This window comes from Muntiacus reevesi, chromosome X (genome assembly GCF_963930625.1).
Source record: "Muntiacus reevesi chromosome X, mMunRee1.1, whole genome shotgun sequence".
NCBI classification, from domain to species: domain Eukaryota; kingdom Metazoa; phylum Chordata; class Mammalia; order Artiodactyla; family Cervidae; genus Muntiacus; species Muntiacus reevesi.
The window spans coordinates 43,216,397-43,230,959 of record NC_089271.1 but is presented as its reverse complement, the minus strand read 5'-3'; the positions used below and the strand labels follow the sequence as shown (position 1 = coordinate 43,230,959).

General features: G+C 36.0%; 1 protein-coding gene across 15 annotated transcripts in view; it reads right to left on the bottom strand.

The window, feature by feature from the left end:
- Positions 1 to 14,563, bottom strand: part of KDM6A (lysine demethylase 6A) — a 179,418-nt gene that overhangs the window by 113,156 nt on the left and 51,699 nt on the right. For all 15 annotated transcript variants that reach the window (XM_065916544.1, XM_065916546.1, XM_065916545.1 and 12 more), the window contains exon 3: positions 9,707 to 9,815. In XM_065916544.1, the coding sequence (XP_065772616.1) occupies positions 9,707 to 9,815 (109 nt within the window). The remainder of the gene's footprint in view (positions 1 to 9,706; positions 9,816 to 14,563) is intronic.

Below are 14,563 nucleotides of genomic sequence, written 5' to 3'. Positions count from 1 at the left end.
GTTATATATCAATTATACCTCAATCTTCAAAAAGAATCAACATATTTTCAAATAAAATTTTCAACAAGTGTAATAATTGTGTGTGTGTGTGTGTGTGTGTGTGTGTGTGTGTGTGTGTGTGTGTGTGTGTGTCGGGGGGAGGGGGAGGAGTTTGGAACAGAGAAAGGTATATTGCAGGGTCAAGTAAGGAGAACAGGGCAGTTCATGCTCAAAAGACTTGAACTCCCTGCCTTTTCTTGTTGTTGTATTTTCTTTTTTAATTGAAGAATAACTGCTTTACAATAGTTTCTGCTATATAACAATATGAACCAGCTCTAAGTACACATCTATCGCTCCCTACCGTCTTGAGCCTCCCTCCTACCCACCCCCCAACATCCCTCTTAGGTTACCACAAAGTAGATAAGATTTTCAACAAGTGTAATAAAATTCTATACTGATAAAAATGGGGTGGGTGGAAATTAATATTATCTAAAATCCCAGGTATAATGTTTTCATACTGTTTATCAATAAGCTGCCAAAATGAATACCATATAGAGAACTTTCTGAATATGTTCCAATTAGAGAAGCATCACCCCAAATCATCACCACATATTTGAACAAATAACTTATTTGAATAATGTTCATCTTTTTTGCACAAAGATGATGCCAATCAACCATTGAATGGACATTTAGATTGCAATTTTTCCAGCTTTGAGGAAGAGTTGGTTTCAAGCCATCTTCTGTTTTCTAGTTCTTCATATAAGAGTGTAGGTAGCTCATAAAGATCACTGATTAACTGTTTTCTAAAAAGAAAAGCAAACCAACTTATCAAGCTAGACAGAGGAGTCAAACAAGGTTTGACTGATTTTATAGAGGACAGTCATGGCAAAGGTGTTTTTTCTACCAGATGTGAACAAGGAAGCATGTGTCACCAACTGTCACCACAAGGGAAACTAGTCTTAAGGTGAAGCCCATAGAGGATAGCAGTAAGATGGAAAGTACCTGGATGCTTCTAGACTTTGAACTATGTCCAGTGCACAACTTACCTATGAACTTTCAACTTCACATGTGAGGGAATAAATCTCCCTATTGTTTAAGCTAGAATCAAGTCTTCAATATTTTTGCCTAAAAACATTATAACCAGAAGTCAAGGTCCCTGACAATTTTGTGCAGTCACCATACCAAACCTGGACTGCCCCTTTAATGGGAATGTCAACAAATTTGGAGGATATGTTTCCAATAATCTGAGTAACAATATGGATTACATGATTTCATAAAATACCCATGTTTTAGAATCTGAAGAGCCCTTACAGAAACAGTATGATGTCCTCCAAAGTAACTAAAAGTGAAGTACAAGAAGTCCCTGTGATTATCAACTGGGAGATGATGAACTGAAAAATAAATACAAGCCCTCAAGTTCAAAGTAAGAAAAATAAATGCTCCACACTGCAAATACAGATTTATAAATGATACTTCTTCAATGAACATCTGTTACGTTTCCATTCACTTACAGTTTTCAACCATTGGGGGGTTGGGGTGTGTGTGGGTGTGTGTGTGGGTGTGGGTGTGTGTGTGTGTGTGTGTGTGTGTGTGTGTGGTGGTGGTGTAGTGTGTATATAAGTACTATGTTCAGTCGTTCAGTCATGTCTGAGTGGGGTGGTGTGTGTGTGTGGTGTGGTGTGGTGTGGTGTGGTGTAGTGTAGTGTGTGTATAAGCACTATGTTCAGTCGCTCAGTCATGTCTGACTCTATGCGACCCCACAGACTGTAGCCCTCCAGGCTACTCTGTCCATGCAATTTTCCAAGCAAGAGTGCTGAAGTGGGTTGTCATTTCCTACTCCAGAGGATCTTGGCAGGTGGATTCTTTACCACTAGTGCTACCTGGGAAGCCCCCTCAACAATTATACATCACTCCAGTAGGCCTAGGATCCTATTTTAAGAAAGACTTTAACATATTAAACGTGTTTCGTAATCCAAACAAATCATTAAGACTTTACAAGCACCCATCACCAGAGTCTCTCTAATGAAATTCTTTTAACCAAAGCACAATCCTTATTTCTAATCTTTAAGTCAGCTACCTATCATGAAAATAAATCCCTACTACACTATAACTAGATTTTCCTGAACTCCTTAATAGAAAATGAGGGAAATTATTTGAACATCCTTATATTGCTTAAACACCAGTTTCAGGATTGTAGCATATGTCTAACAGCTTTGCCTTCCCTAAACCACCTAATCTTCACTTTGTGATTCTAAGTTATTTATTGGCTTAAGAAGTCCTCGTTCATGCCACTAGGAAATCTTTTTAACAGTACTTTAGGCAAGACTGCCGTTTTCTTCTGCTACTTAACCAAGAATGGTGTCCTCAAACATATTAATTTCAACTCTCTATCAACCAATTTCCAAACCTCAGATCTTTTTAATCCTCGAAATCAAGTTCATTTATAGACTTAAAATTATTTTTTTAAATAATTTTGAATTTTATTTTGAAATAAGTCCATTCAGTCTCTGTAGATTATTTAAAAGGGGAAAAATATAATGAACTTAAATTATTATAGAAAACTGGCAAAATTTAACAAAGGAACTGGGTCTTAAAAAAGTAAATACAAAAGAAAACAAAAAAAATGCAAATCAATGAGAAGTTAAATTTAACTTTTATAACAACTTAATGGTTCTGTAATCTTTCTCATTCTCTTTTATTTTGTCCTTTATTTCATAAAAACAGGAGGCAGAGTGGAATCAAACAAGGAAATTGTCCAGGATAAAAGAATCACCTACACAGTTGGGAGAGGTGCTACACACAGTCACCTGCCCTTTAACTTCACAATTGTGCTGTACCATTTTTATGTATGAAAATGATGAAATTAAACAGTAACAGTAATACTCCATAGTGTTAAGAAAAATACTCAACAGTGGCAAGAATTCAAGAAAATAAACAGTTTTATTATTCTACTGGTACTGTAAGTATAAATTGGCAAAAATTTTTGTAGCATAATTTAGCACTATCCATCAAAACTGTGTGTGTGTGTGTGTGTGTATATACACGCTTTCACTCAGTAAAATTTACCACTTCACGCTATCCTTCTAAGAATATAAACACAGATCTCTGCAAAAAGTTAGTTACAAGGACAGACAATACAATGAATATATAGTCTACATGTTCAATAGGGAACGGTTCTACCTATATGATAGAATACTATGCAGGGAACTGAAAAGTAAATTACAAAGCATGTTTTTGAGACAGAGATTAACCTGATACACTATGCTGAAGTTGCAGCATTTAGTTCAACTTTAAATACTGAAAGCTTACTGTTAATAGAAAAGCCTCTAAAGATTTATATCAAAAATGTTTTTTAGGACTTCCCTGGTGGTCCAGTGGTTGGGACTCCAGCTGCCAACGCAAAGGACAGGAGTTTTATCCGTGGTCCAGGAGGATTCCACATGCTGCAGAGCAACTAAGCCTGTGCCTCACAACTATTGAGCCTATGCTCTAGAGCCTGGGAGCCACAACTACTGAGCCCGTGCTCCGCAACAAGAGAAGCCACCACAATGAGAAGCCTGTGCACTGCAACTAGAGAAAGCCTGTGTGCAGCAACGACGACCCAAATAATAAATTTTTTAATTTATTTTTTAAAAATGGACAGTTCTCTGGCAACCCAATGCTGAGGATGCCATGCTTCCATTGCAGGGGGGCACAGGTTCGACTGCTGATTGGGGAACTACGATCCCACATGCAACAGGGCATGGCCAGGAAAAAGAAGTGCCTATAGTGATGTGGCAAAAAAAAAAAAAAAGATTTGCCTCTAAATGATAAAATATAAATGAGCCATTAAGGCAGTCCTATAATATTTCTTAACTATCTTAGATAGCTTGCACCAAGCTAGATGCAGTGAAATACATGTAACGAAACATGGTTCCTGCTCTTAAGCTGTTTACTTATACTCTAATGCTTTTCTGTAAACAATGATCATATTATTTGCGCAAATGTTAAAAAAAAGTGTACTTCTTGTGTTAAACTTAGAAGATGGTCAAGATTATCAAACGAGGGTTACCAGAAAGGCCAACAGGATATGGTAGGAAAAAAAGCCATTTTAGGTAAACTTGGGTTCTAATCCTGACCTCACTGCTTTCTGTAAGACTGACATCAAGGCATCTAATTCAAGCTATTTCCTTATAGTTCACAGGCAGCCCTAAGGTTTGTCAGTAAAAGAGAAAGATGTAAGAGAGAACAAAAAGAGAAGTCCAAAGCCATACTATAACTAATTTAGAATTAAAGAAAGATCTAGAGAAATAGAGCTGGAGAGTAAAGAGGATCAAGACAAAAATGTAGTAGGTGACAGAGACTTTCTAATGCTTGGAAATATTATGGCTCTGAGTTAAGACTATCAAAACAAGAGAAAGAGGGTGTACCTGATGACAAATTCACACAGTACAGGGATGAAAAGAAACAACAATGTAGGTTAAGAGTGACAGCTTTGTCTGAAAAAAACAAGAATTTTCTTCAGAGTAAGATGCAGAAGAAATGCAAAAAGATCTAAAATTCAATCTATATTCACATTAGACTATGCACTAATTGCAGGCAGAACTCAGCATTTCTCTTTTCATCCCTAAGCTGAAGTGTAACACTACAGGCAGCAGATTAGCTGCTCGTGGGTGAGTCTATGGGTATGGAAGCGAGGGAAAAGGAAAGAAGTACAAACAAATCTCTCAGTTGAACTGTCATCTTTAGGCCTAAATAAGCTGTGACTGCCTGAGATTATTATTATTATTAGGTCAACAGATCTTTGATTTATCTTTTATATCTGAGGTTGAACTAAAAAGCTGTATTTATACCCTGGGATAAAAGAGACCTCAGAAAGTTTACACTATTTCACTGTATATAAGTGACTGATGCACCGAGCTCTCTAGCACCTTTCTGCCTTCTCAAATCTATGACTGCCTTAAACACATCCTCTCCTATATGTAGCAGTAATACACATTAACATTTGAAAAACCATTTGGATAGCATCCAACACAACAGACCTTTGTCCCTAAGATTAGAGACAAGTAAACAGGAAGCTGGAAAAGCAAAGAAACAAATCTGCAATCCTTTTACTCCCCTATCAGCATCTTCATTGAGGTTTTCAAGTCAAATTAATACATCTAGTGAAATCTCAGACTTACTACTTCTTCAATATTAAAGTAATATACTCTTCGAGATCTTTAATATCACACATTTGGTTTACTACAAGAAACATCAAGTAGCTGTCTTATTTGTAGTCCTTCTAGCTAGTCCTTTAAGTCCTCTCTAGTCCTTGAAATTACTACAACTTTTGCTTGTTGCCAAGATACGGTGTTCTGATAACCTGGCTTATGGTCACTAATTTTCTTCCTTGGGTTATTTCTCAATTGCATTTTCTAATTCTAAGCCATAAATGTGTGTGTGTGTGTGTGAAGTCACTTCAGTCATGTCCGATTCTTTGCAACCCCATGGACTGCAGCCTGCCAGGCTCCTCTGTCCATAGGATTCTCCAGGCAAGAACACTGGAGTTGGGTTACCATGTCCTCCTCCAGGGGATCTTCCTGACCCAGGGATCGAACCCACGTCTCTCACGTCTCCTGCATTGGCAGACGGGTTCTTTACCACTAGCACCACCTGGGAAGTCACAAATAGACTGAACAAACTCAATGATTTTCAAATGGTGTGTATATACATACACTAGGATGGAGTGTTGTCATTCCACCCAAGAAACACAGAAAGATGGGGGGGGGGGGGGGGGGGGAAGCTTGCCAACACTAACTTACCACCTAAGCAATTCCTGGCATGTAACTTGCCCTAGCTATTTATAATTGGGCTTCCCAGGTGGTGCTGGTGGTCAAGAACTTGCCTGCCAAAGCAGGAGACATAAGGGACATGGGTTCAATCCCTGGGTCAGGAAGATTTTCAGGAAGCTATTTATAATTACTGAGGAACTAAAATAACCAAAACCTATTTTGTCCAAAAGTGATAGACACTGCAACAAATGACCAATTAGTTGAAGGAAGGAAGAAAGGGAGAAAAATCTATCATCAGGTGCAATTTCAGGGAAACTTTCAGCTCACCACAAACCATGAAGAAACTATTTGTAAAAAGTTTCAAGGTTTTTATACTAATATCAGGAATGATTATTATATCTCCTTCAGTAAATTTTTTTACTTCTGGAATTTTTACTATCTATACACCAAGTCTCTTAAAATATAATTTCTATGTTTTCATAATTTTGCTGTTTATTCTGAGGTACTTTACTACTTGATTTTTTAAGCAATCAACAATGACTATTCTCTCTTATAATTTTTCATACATATTCACAAATATTTACATATAATTTCTATTAATTAAACTGCTTCTATAATCCATCATTCTATAATATTCACAAGAATATACATACCTGTCCTTCAGCCCTGGTCTCTCAGGGATTCTTCAACCCAAAGAAGAGAAATCACAGTATCATCTACATGGCTTGAGTCTGTCTGACAGCCCCATGAGCTGTTTAGTTCAGCTGAGGTTGATGGTTTAGCTATGGGTGTAGGAGTGGAAAGGAGGTATGGTAGACATTTAAGAACCATTCGAATCCCATTTCAAGGAAGACCTGTTGGCAGTCATGCCTACAAAAGAGAGCTTCTAGCAGTGACTGCTCTAAGCTGCAGAGAGCAACTCCGCCTGACGTCACACTCCTTTCCACATCCAATATGGAATGGATGGAGTATAAAGGCATGAAGGGACTTCCCTGGTGGTCCAGTGGTTAAGAATCTGCCTTTCAATGCAGGGAATGCAGGTTCGATCCCTGGTTGGGAAATGAAGATCCCGCATGCCTTGGGGCAACTAAGTCCATGAGCCACACCAAAAGATTCTACACGCTGCAACTAAACTAAGACCTCCAATGCAGCCTAGATAGACAGAGAGACCGATGACAAGACAGATAGATGAAAAAGCCCTGGTCATCGTGACCCAACTTGTGATAGCTTTCTGAAAGGCCATTCTAGCTCCAGAGCTTTCCATGGAGTTGGCCAAGGCTGTCACAGCTTAACTTCTCCCTCTGTCCAATTCTGGTTCCATTTCCCACCTTCCACATAAGTGTTGATCCTAAAGGTACTCCTTTCTAAACATCTTGTATGCTAAACTCACTTCAGAGGAATCCAACCAACTAAGTGCAATTAAGTGCAACTAAGTGCAACTAAGGCTAAGTGCAATGAGCCTCCAGCTTCCATTTTCCCACAATTCTCTAACCAATTACTCTTTTAGGATAAATTCCTAGAAACCAAATGACCAAATCAAGTGACAGAAATTTTTTTTTAATTCTTCATAAACACTACCAACCACAAGGGTTAAAAAAGGGCCTGTTTTCCATCTACTCCAAATTCCTCTGAAATGACAGAAAAGATAATTTTTAATGAATAAATTCATAACAGAAATGATAACCAAAGTATACTATATACAGATCAGAAATTTTTAGAAATTCATCTTATCTTATCTTAAAGGAAGCAGATGAGATCAGAATAAGAAATAAGGGCAGAAAAACCACAGTACAAACTATTCACAAAACAGGTTCTACCATTTTCTACTCCAAAAGTAGAAGCAGTTTTTCATAAGGAACCCCAAACTCAGAAAACTTCACATACAAGAGGACTCAGAACAATATATAAAGAACTGTCCCTCAGAATAAACAGGGCTAGTAAATCTCCTACATAAATACATCTGAGCAGTTTACTCACATGTTCACTGAGTGGTTTATGTTTATTCCCCAATAAGTTATGGTTTATAATCTGTTCTCTAAAAATAAACATTTAGCTGGAGCTAGGGTGCTTTCAGTGAAAAAAGGAGGAAGTAGCCTTTAGGTAACAAATGACTCCTAGACTTGCAGTGATGGTGATGGTGTGTCTAAATGGTTACTAGAGACTGACTCTAGTTTGGACTTACTGGAAGACAGTGAAAAGAATGGATAGAAAAAATTCAGTAATAAAGTATTTTTAAAGGATTTTTTTTAAAGTGGGAATGCGGTCAATAAAGCCTCAAGGATGAATTCAAACAACTCACATCTTATTTCCTAAGAAGCCATCAGCCTGAAATCTGAAATACAAATGCATGCATCTGCATCCATTCTCTCCTTCCTCTTCTTCCTATTACAATGGCCAGTTCATCTACACAGTAAGTAAATGGGTCACAGAGTAGATCTTTTCAAATGCTTAAATCCCTAGGTTATCCTTCTCCTCTCCCATCTATTTAGATTATTCCTACCAGCTAGGTTGTCAACACTGTCTAGTTGCAACATACCCCCAATCCCACCTTCAAAACAGGTATCTCTAGACTTCTCATTACCTTCACAGTCAAACATTTTATAAAAGGAAAATGCAGCTAAAGCCATAGATGAATGAAGTTTCAAAAGCTAATATAAATAGTTTTTAAATGACCACTAAGTAATAAGGACATACAGCCTCATATGCAAACCTAAGTCTGGGTCTCTGTCTATATGCTCTAAAACTAGTGTAGTCTCCAAGCACAAAGTGCAGCATTGAAAAATCAAACTGCACAGAACTCTGTATTATTTCTTTTGTATAATGGTTTCCTTTAAGTAACCATTTTACTTAAAATTAAAACATCCAATAGATTAACTAATTGTTAATACCTATTATCCTGAAGTCATTTTGTTAAGTACTAACCAGTTTCACAGAGGAATCCCAAAACACCTGAGCAGCTAGTAATTCCTCCCCTCTTTTTACAGATTACAGACAGAAGCTTAGGGATATTTATATGATCTGTTAAAAGTAATGCAACTGAACCGTAGAGCTGAGCTGGGAAATAAATAAGACTAACTTCAAACTCCATGGTATACCTGTCTCAAAGTAAAATCACATTTTCCTTAGGAAAGTATTTGACCTATTATAAAAGAGGCATAATTAAACATCAACAATCCTTTGCTCTAGCCCTGAAACAACCCCAGTTTTTCAGCCTACTAAATACATTTGTGGAAAACAAGCATAAGTCCACCCACTCCCATTAAAATGTTTACTATCATCAAAGTGTTAAAATGTTACTGGTTATAAAATATTACTGGTTTGCTATGGATTTTTGCCTTTGGTATTTAGGTGTATGGTATTTGGGGGTGCTTTTAACTTCCCAAGTGGATAGTGGCCTGTGTCAGCAGCTTGGTAGCATAAAAAGAACATATCTTGGGGACTACCTTCAGTTATTTAACTCACTTATTTCCAACAGGGGAAAAAAAAAATCTTCAAATGAATAAAAAAATGTTTTATACACTGCTCAAGCTCATGTGTGATCATCTCTGTTACTTACCTTTATAATAACATGGCTAGAGATAAGATTTTCATTCAAATATTTTCAAGCTAAAATGGAAGTTAAAAGATAAAGAGAAATGCAGGGTTTGTGTTACTTTCCCAAACTGTCCATCAATAGCTCACTTTCTATTATGGTCAAGCCTTTAAAACACAGGCACTTTTCACATGGCAAAATAAAACAGTAGTACACATGTAGGTGTTTATCAGTTTAGCTGAATGGTCAACTTGCTGATTTACATGGAGTCATGTGAACTTTTCCCATTTCCATCTATTCTATTTTTTTTCTCATTGTTTAGAGGTATTCATAAGCTTGCAGTTTCTTAGAAGTAAAAATAGTAATACCTTCAACAGAGTACATTACAATTATTTTGAATACATATATAAATCAAACAGTAATTAACAAGGGGAAAAATTACCTTTTGGATAATCTTCCAATAAGAGGTTGAAGTGACCTAATTGACAAAAGAAATCAGACTCCACTTTTCCTTCAGCTTTTAAGATTAGAGATTCGTAGCAGCGAACAGCCTAGAAAAAAAAACACAAACATTTAAGAAAAAGACAAAACCCTAAAATGCTTTTCCTTCCTGAGATTATGCATATAATCCTCCATTCAATCACCCAAGAAATCAATATATTTTATTTCTCCCTCAGATACAGCCAATGCATCAATCTTCTAAAATACCTACATGTTTATTAAAAGAGCCACTAATTATGGCATAAGTCCTTTTCCTATCTGTAAGATGGAAATATTTGCCAAAGAAGATAATGAAGGAGCACTTTGAAAGCTTTATTCATTAGCTGTAAATCTAAATTTTTACTGTGGTCCATGTTGATATAAACAAATATATCCAAAGATGGGAAGAACTTTATTGATTTATGTGAGAATTCACAGAATCTCCAGAGTAATAATAACTACCATTTATACTGAGGAGCTATTTTTTTACCATAACCTTTACCCATTTAAACTACCATAAACTTTCAATTATCTTCTTAACAATACACTTCAAACCCACCAACTCTTTAACTCTATTCTAAATTTGACCCCCACTCCAATACACACATATGCACTCACTCTCACTGCTTCTTCCCTGAATAAAATCATATTTTAAGGATATCATTCTTTTTTTGTAATCCAAGAAAGTACAGGGAAAAAATGAATGATGGGAAGAAGAGAATTCTGGAGTTTGACAAATTCCAGTTGTCATTAGCCACAGGAGATCCTAGGGAACTTATCCTCTTTGATTTTCAGTTTTACTAACACTCAAAGGGCTGATTTAAGAATTAAAATTAGAAGACTTCTCTTAAGGGTTCATCACAGTGCTTAGCACTTAATTATTAGTTTCTCTACCTTCTACTTAGGTTAAGATAAAAAAACTAACTCTTCCAAGACTATTTCAGGCATCCCAATAATCTTGTCAAAATTTCCCTCCTAACAGTCTACTTTATAATACTGTTACGTGTTAATTTTCTGGAGTCGTTAAAAGAAGAAATGTGCATGGCTTCTCAAATGTATGAGTACATTCTCAGGTTTGGTACACACACACAAAAAATAGTTTCCATTATCAAAAATTCCTTTCACCAATGCTTCAAGAGCTGTTGATGGGATAAGAAAACACGATGTGGGGCAGAGTACCCACTTAAAATGCCTCGATTTTTCCTCTCCTGTAAAATATAGAGCCTTTGGTGAAGAGTTTCAAAATTTACATCCTAAAATTTATCTATCCAAAGCACATACACAAGTATTTATCAAGTTTAGAGAAGTCTTCCTAAACAAAGCAAATTTGGGAATAATTCTACCATCGTTAAAGTCTAACACTTATTAAAAGGACTGTCTTCCATTCTTCTTCTACTCTTACCTATCTACATGTGCATATGTACCAAATCACTGTCACTGAAAACTTATCATTCTGTTTCCCTATAAAAGAGTCTAAATGCTACACTGACATCTCAGAAATTATAATAATTTGGAGGAATGAAATTTCAAGATCCTCTTGAAGTCATATATAATCTGATCTGGCAGATGGTTAGAGAACAAAAATATAATTTACTTCTGTGTTTTTAATAATTTACTTTTGTGGTTTTAGTATCAATGAAATTTATAAAATTATAGGACTATGACAATTCTTAATTTTACACTAAATAAAATGACTTTTTAAAGCTAAAAATGGCATTATAAATAAAGCTAGTTATAGTCTTTGTTTTTTAAACTCTTAGTAAGATATGTAGAAACTTTGCTACTCCTCTCTGATTAATTTCTTATGGATGATTAGCATTAACTTTACAAGCAAATAAAGTTTCATGGTGAAAAAGCATTCAAGACATAAACATGAAGTTTTAATAATCTGAGCAAAAAGATGGCAACATTCTATATGGCCTTTTATCACCAAACATTGATGCCATTACCATGATACTCTTACCTATCTTCCACTTACCAAAAAACAAAGGAACACATCTACAGTGAGTACTATACACAACTCTGATCATCACAAAACACAACACCAGGTAAAAATGAGAATGAACAATTCTCGTACCAATACACTTGGACCTGATGAAGAGATTCACAATAATTTCCAACAAAGCCAGCATGTACCTAAACCTACCAACTAAATGTTGATGGCTGAAGATGATGCTGACAGAGCCAAATATCAAACAAAATGAAGATGAGCAAAAAGGCAGAATAAAGGTTCCAAGCACCCGTGTCGTCATTTCAAGGTGAAACCTCATGAATTTATTTGAAGTGTTTGAGGTAAACACTGACATTAGATACAGGCAAACAATTTTTTTTAAGCACTTAAAGGAAAGTAAATAAATGGAGCAAGTTTCCAAGACTACCAACTCATAAAATAATCTAGAATGAAACAGTATTTTTATAATAAAAGTTTCAATAAAGGGCTAATTGTAAACATAGAAGATATGCAGTTAGTTTAGATTTAGAACAAAGTTCAGGCAAACTTAAGTAAAAATATTTGTTAAAAGGATTACTTTTATATTCTCACCTTAAAAAAATTTTTTTTTTATTGTGCACAAGTAAAACCCTCCCCGTTCCTCTAGGATTCATAGTACTTTCAGTGTATTGATACTCAGAAATTTGAATAAAAACCATTTTCCCCAGATCGGCATCAATCAATAGAGCATGCTTTGCAATGACAAAAATGTTCCATAATTTGTGCTGCCCAATATGGTATCCATTAGACATACATAGTTATAAAGCACTTGAAACATGACCAGTGTAAGACAAGCAAATTTTTTAATTATTCCAGTTTAATTTGTACTTAAATTAGACACATGGCTACATATACACACATACAGAGACATGGCTACATATAGATGCATAGCTAATGGACAGTGTAGACTAGATAAGTTTTAAAGCTTAAAAACAATAAATTCTCAACTCATATGCTAAACACTAAGAAAGCAAAAATGTCTTATTTTTATAAGTGAAAAACCTATTAAAAAATAAGGTATATCTTGCACTAAGGGATGAGCAAAACCCTCCACAAAAATCACTTTTAAATCCTATTGTTGTTTACAGTTAGGGGTTTACATACCTGTAATCTTTACTACTTACTAAAAAAAAAAATTGAGAAGGAAAACAAAGTTAATCATTAAATACTAGAATCAAAGGAGAGTAAAGATTCTCCCAGGCTTCCCAGTGGTGAAGAATCTGCCTGCCAATGCAGAGATGTGGGTTCAATCCCTGGGTCGGGAAGATCCACTGGATGATGAAGTGGAAACCCACTCCAGCATTTTTGCCTGGAGAATCTCACAGAAAGAGGAGCTTGGTGAGCTACAGTCCATAGGGTTGCAAAAGAGTCGGACATGATTTAGCCACTAAAAAACAACAAAGATTCTCCCAGCTAAGCAGAGAGACTGGATGTCTTCCTCTCACTACAGTGCTAGTATCCGCAACGTTCAATATAGTTTGTGCTCGGTAGCTGCTTTGTTTTTATTATTTGAAAAAAATCTCAGAATACTAATCATTACCCTCTATTTCTAAACTTTGAAAGATTAGATTCCATTTAAAAAAAAAAACATAAATAATTTGCCTTTTTATGTTAAGCATTAAAGTACTGTATGATAAGCTTTGTAAGTGCCTAGCTAAAATGAGTTGTTACTATTTTAGAACTGTTAAGTATAGGCAACATCTAAACAATCTTTTTTCCAATCTGAAAGACTAGTACCTGGTAAGTACCTGAAAGATAAGTACCTGAATATACAAATGGTAGAGAATACTAATGTACATTTAAATACCTCAATGGTTTCCTTTTTTTCTTTCTTTTTCAGTCTTTCTTCTAGCATTCTTTGCATGCTCAGTCATGTCTGACTCTTTGCAGCCCCATGGACTGCAGTCCGCCAGGCTCCTCTGTCCATTGAATCCTCCAGGCAAGAATACTGGAGTGGGTTGCCATTTCCTTCTCCAGGGGGATCTCCTCCACACGTCTCCTGCTTTGGCAGGCAGATTCTTTACCACTGCGCCACCTATCTCAACACAGTCCTAGCTTGGTGGTTCCCATTCTGAAGCCCTTCCTCTTTTATCAGGTTCCCAGATGCTTACTGCCTCCCCAACCTGTAAGCTCTGTCGGGGGAAGGACCATATCCCAACTATGATCACACGACAGGGATTTAATATTTCTTGAATTAATGAAGCAATGTTATGTTGTTATTTTAGATTCTCAAGTGACCTTCTCTTCTTTGTCTTACACTTCCATTCCTTAAGATCTGCAAGTCAGGATGCTAAGAATTAATTTCAGTAGTTAGTTAAACTCATTCCCATTAAGATATAAATCACTGATATGTTAAATGAACCAATGGTTTTTAAATGAACTAAGCTTTTAGGTTGAATATAATAAAAGCAAGCATATAGTCCTGCCCACAGTTCCTAAAAGCAGTCACAGACGTAAAAGACTACTTGTACAAAAGACTACTTACAAAAGATTAAGGAACTGAAGCCGTCTACAGGTCAACATGTCATCCATGAAATAAGGCTACTAAAAATGTATTCATGGTCCAAAATAATGAAGCACATTATACAGATCAACAACAATAATCAGCTCACCAAAGTCTGCTCTGACTGGATCTCTAAAATTATGTTTAAGTTCTGTGTGCCACACTTTAACAAGCGGTAACATAAAGAAGGTTATAAGTGTGGTGAAAGATAGATAAACTACCATAGGAAAATTATTTTAACTGAGTTCAGCTGAGGAGAACCATCAGGGATGCTTTAACTTTACTTAAATATTTTAAAAGCTGTCACTTAGGAGAAAAGATTAACT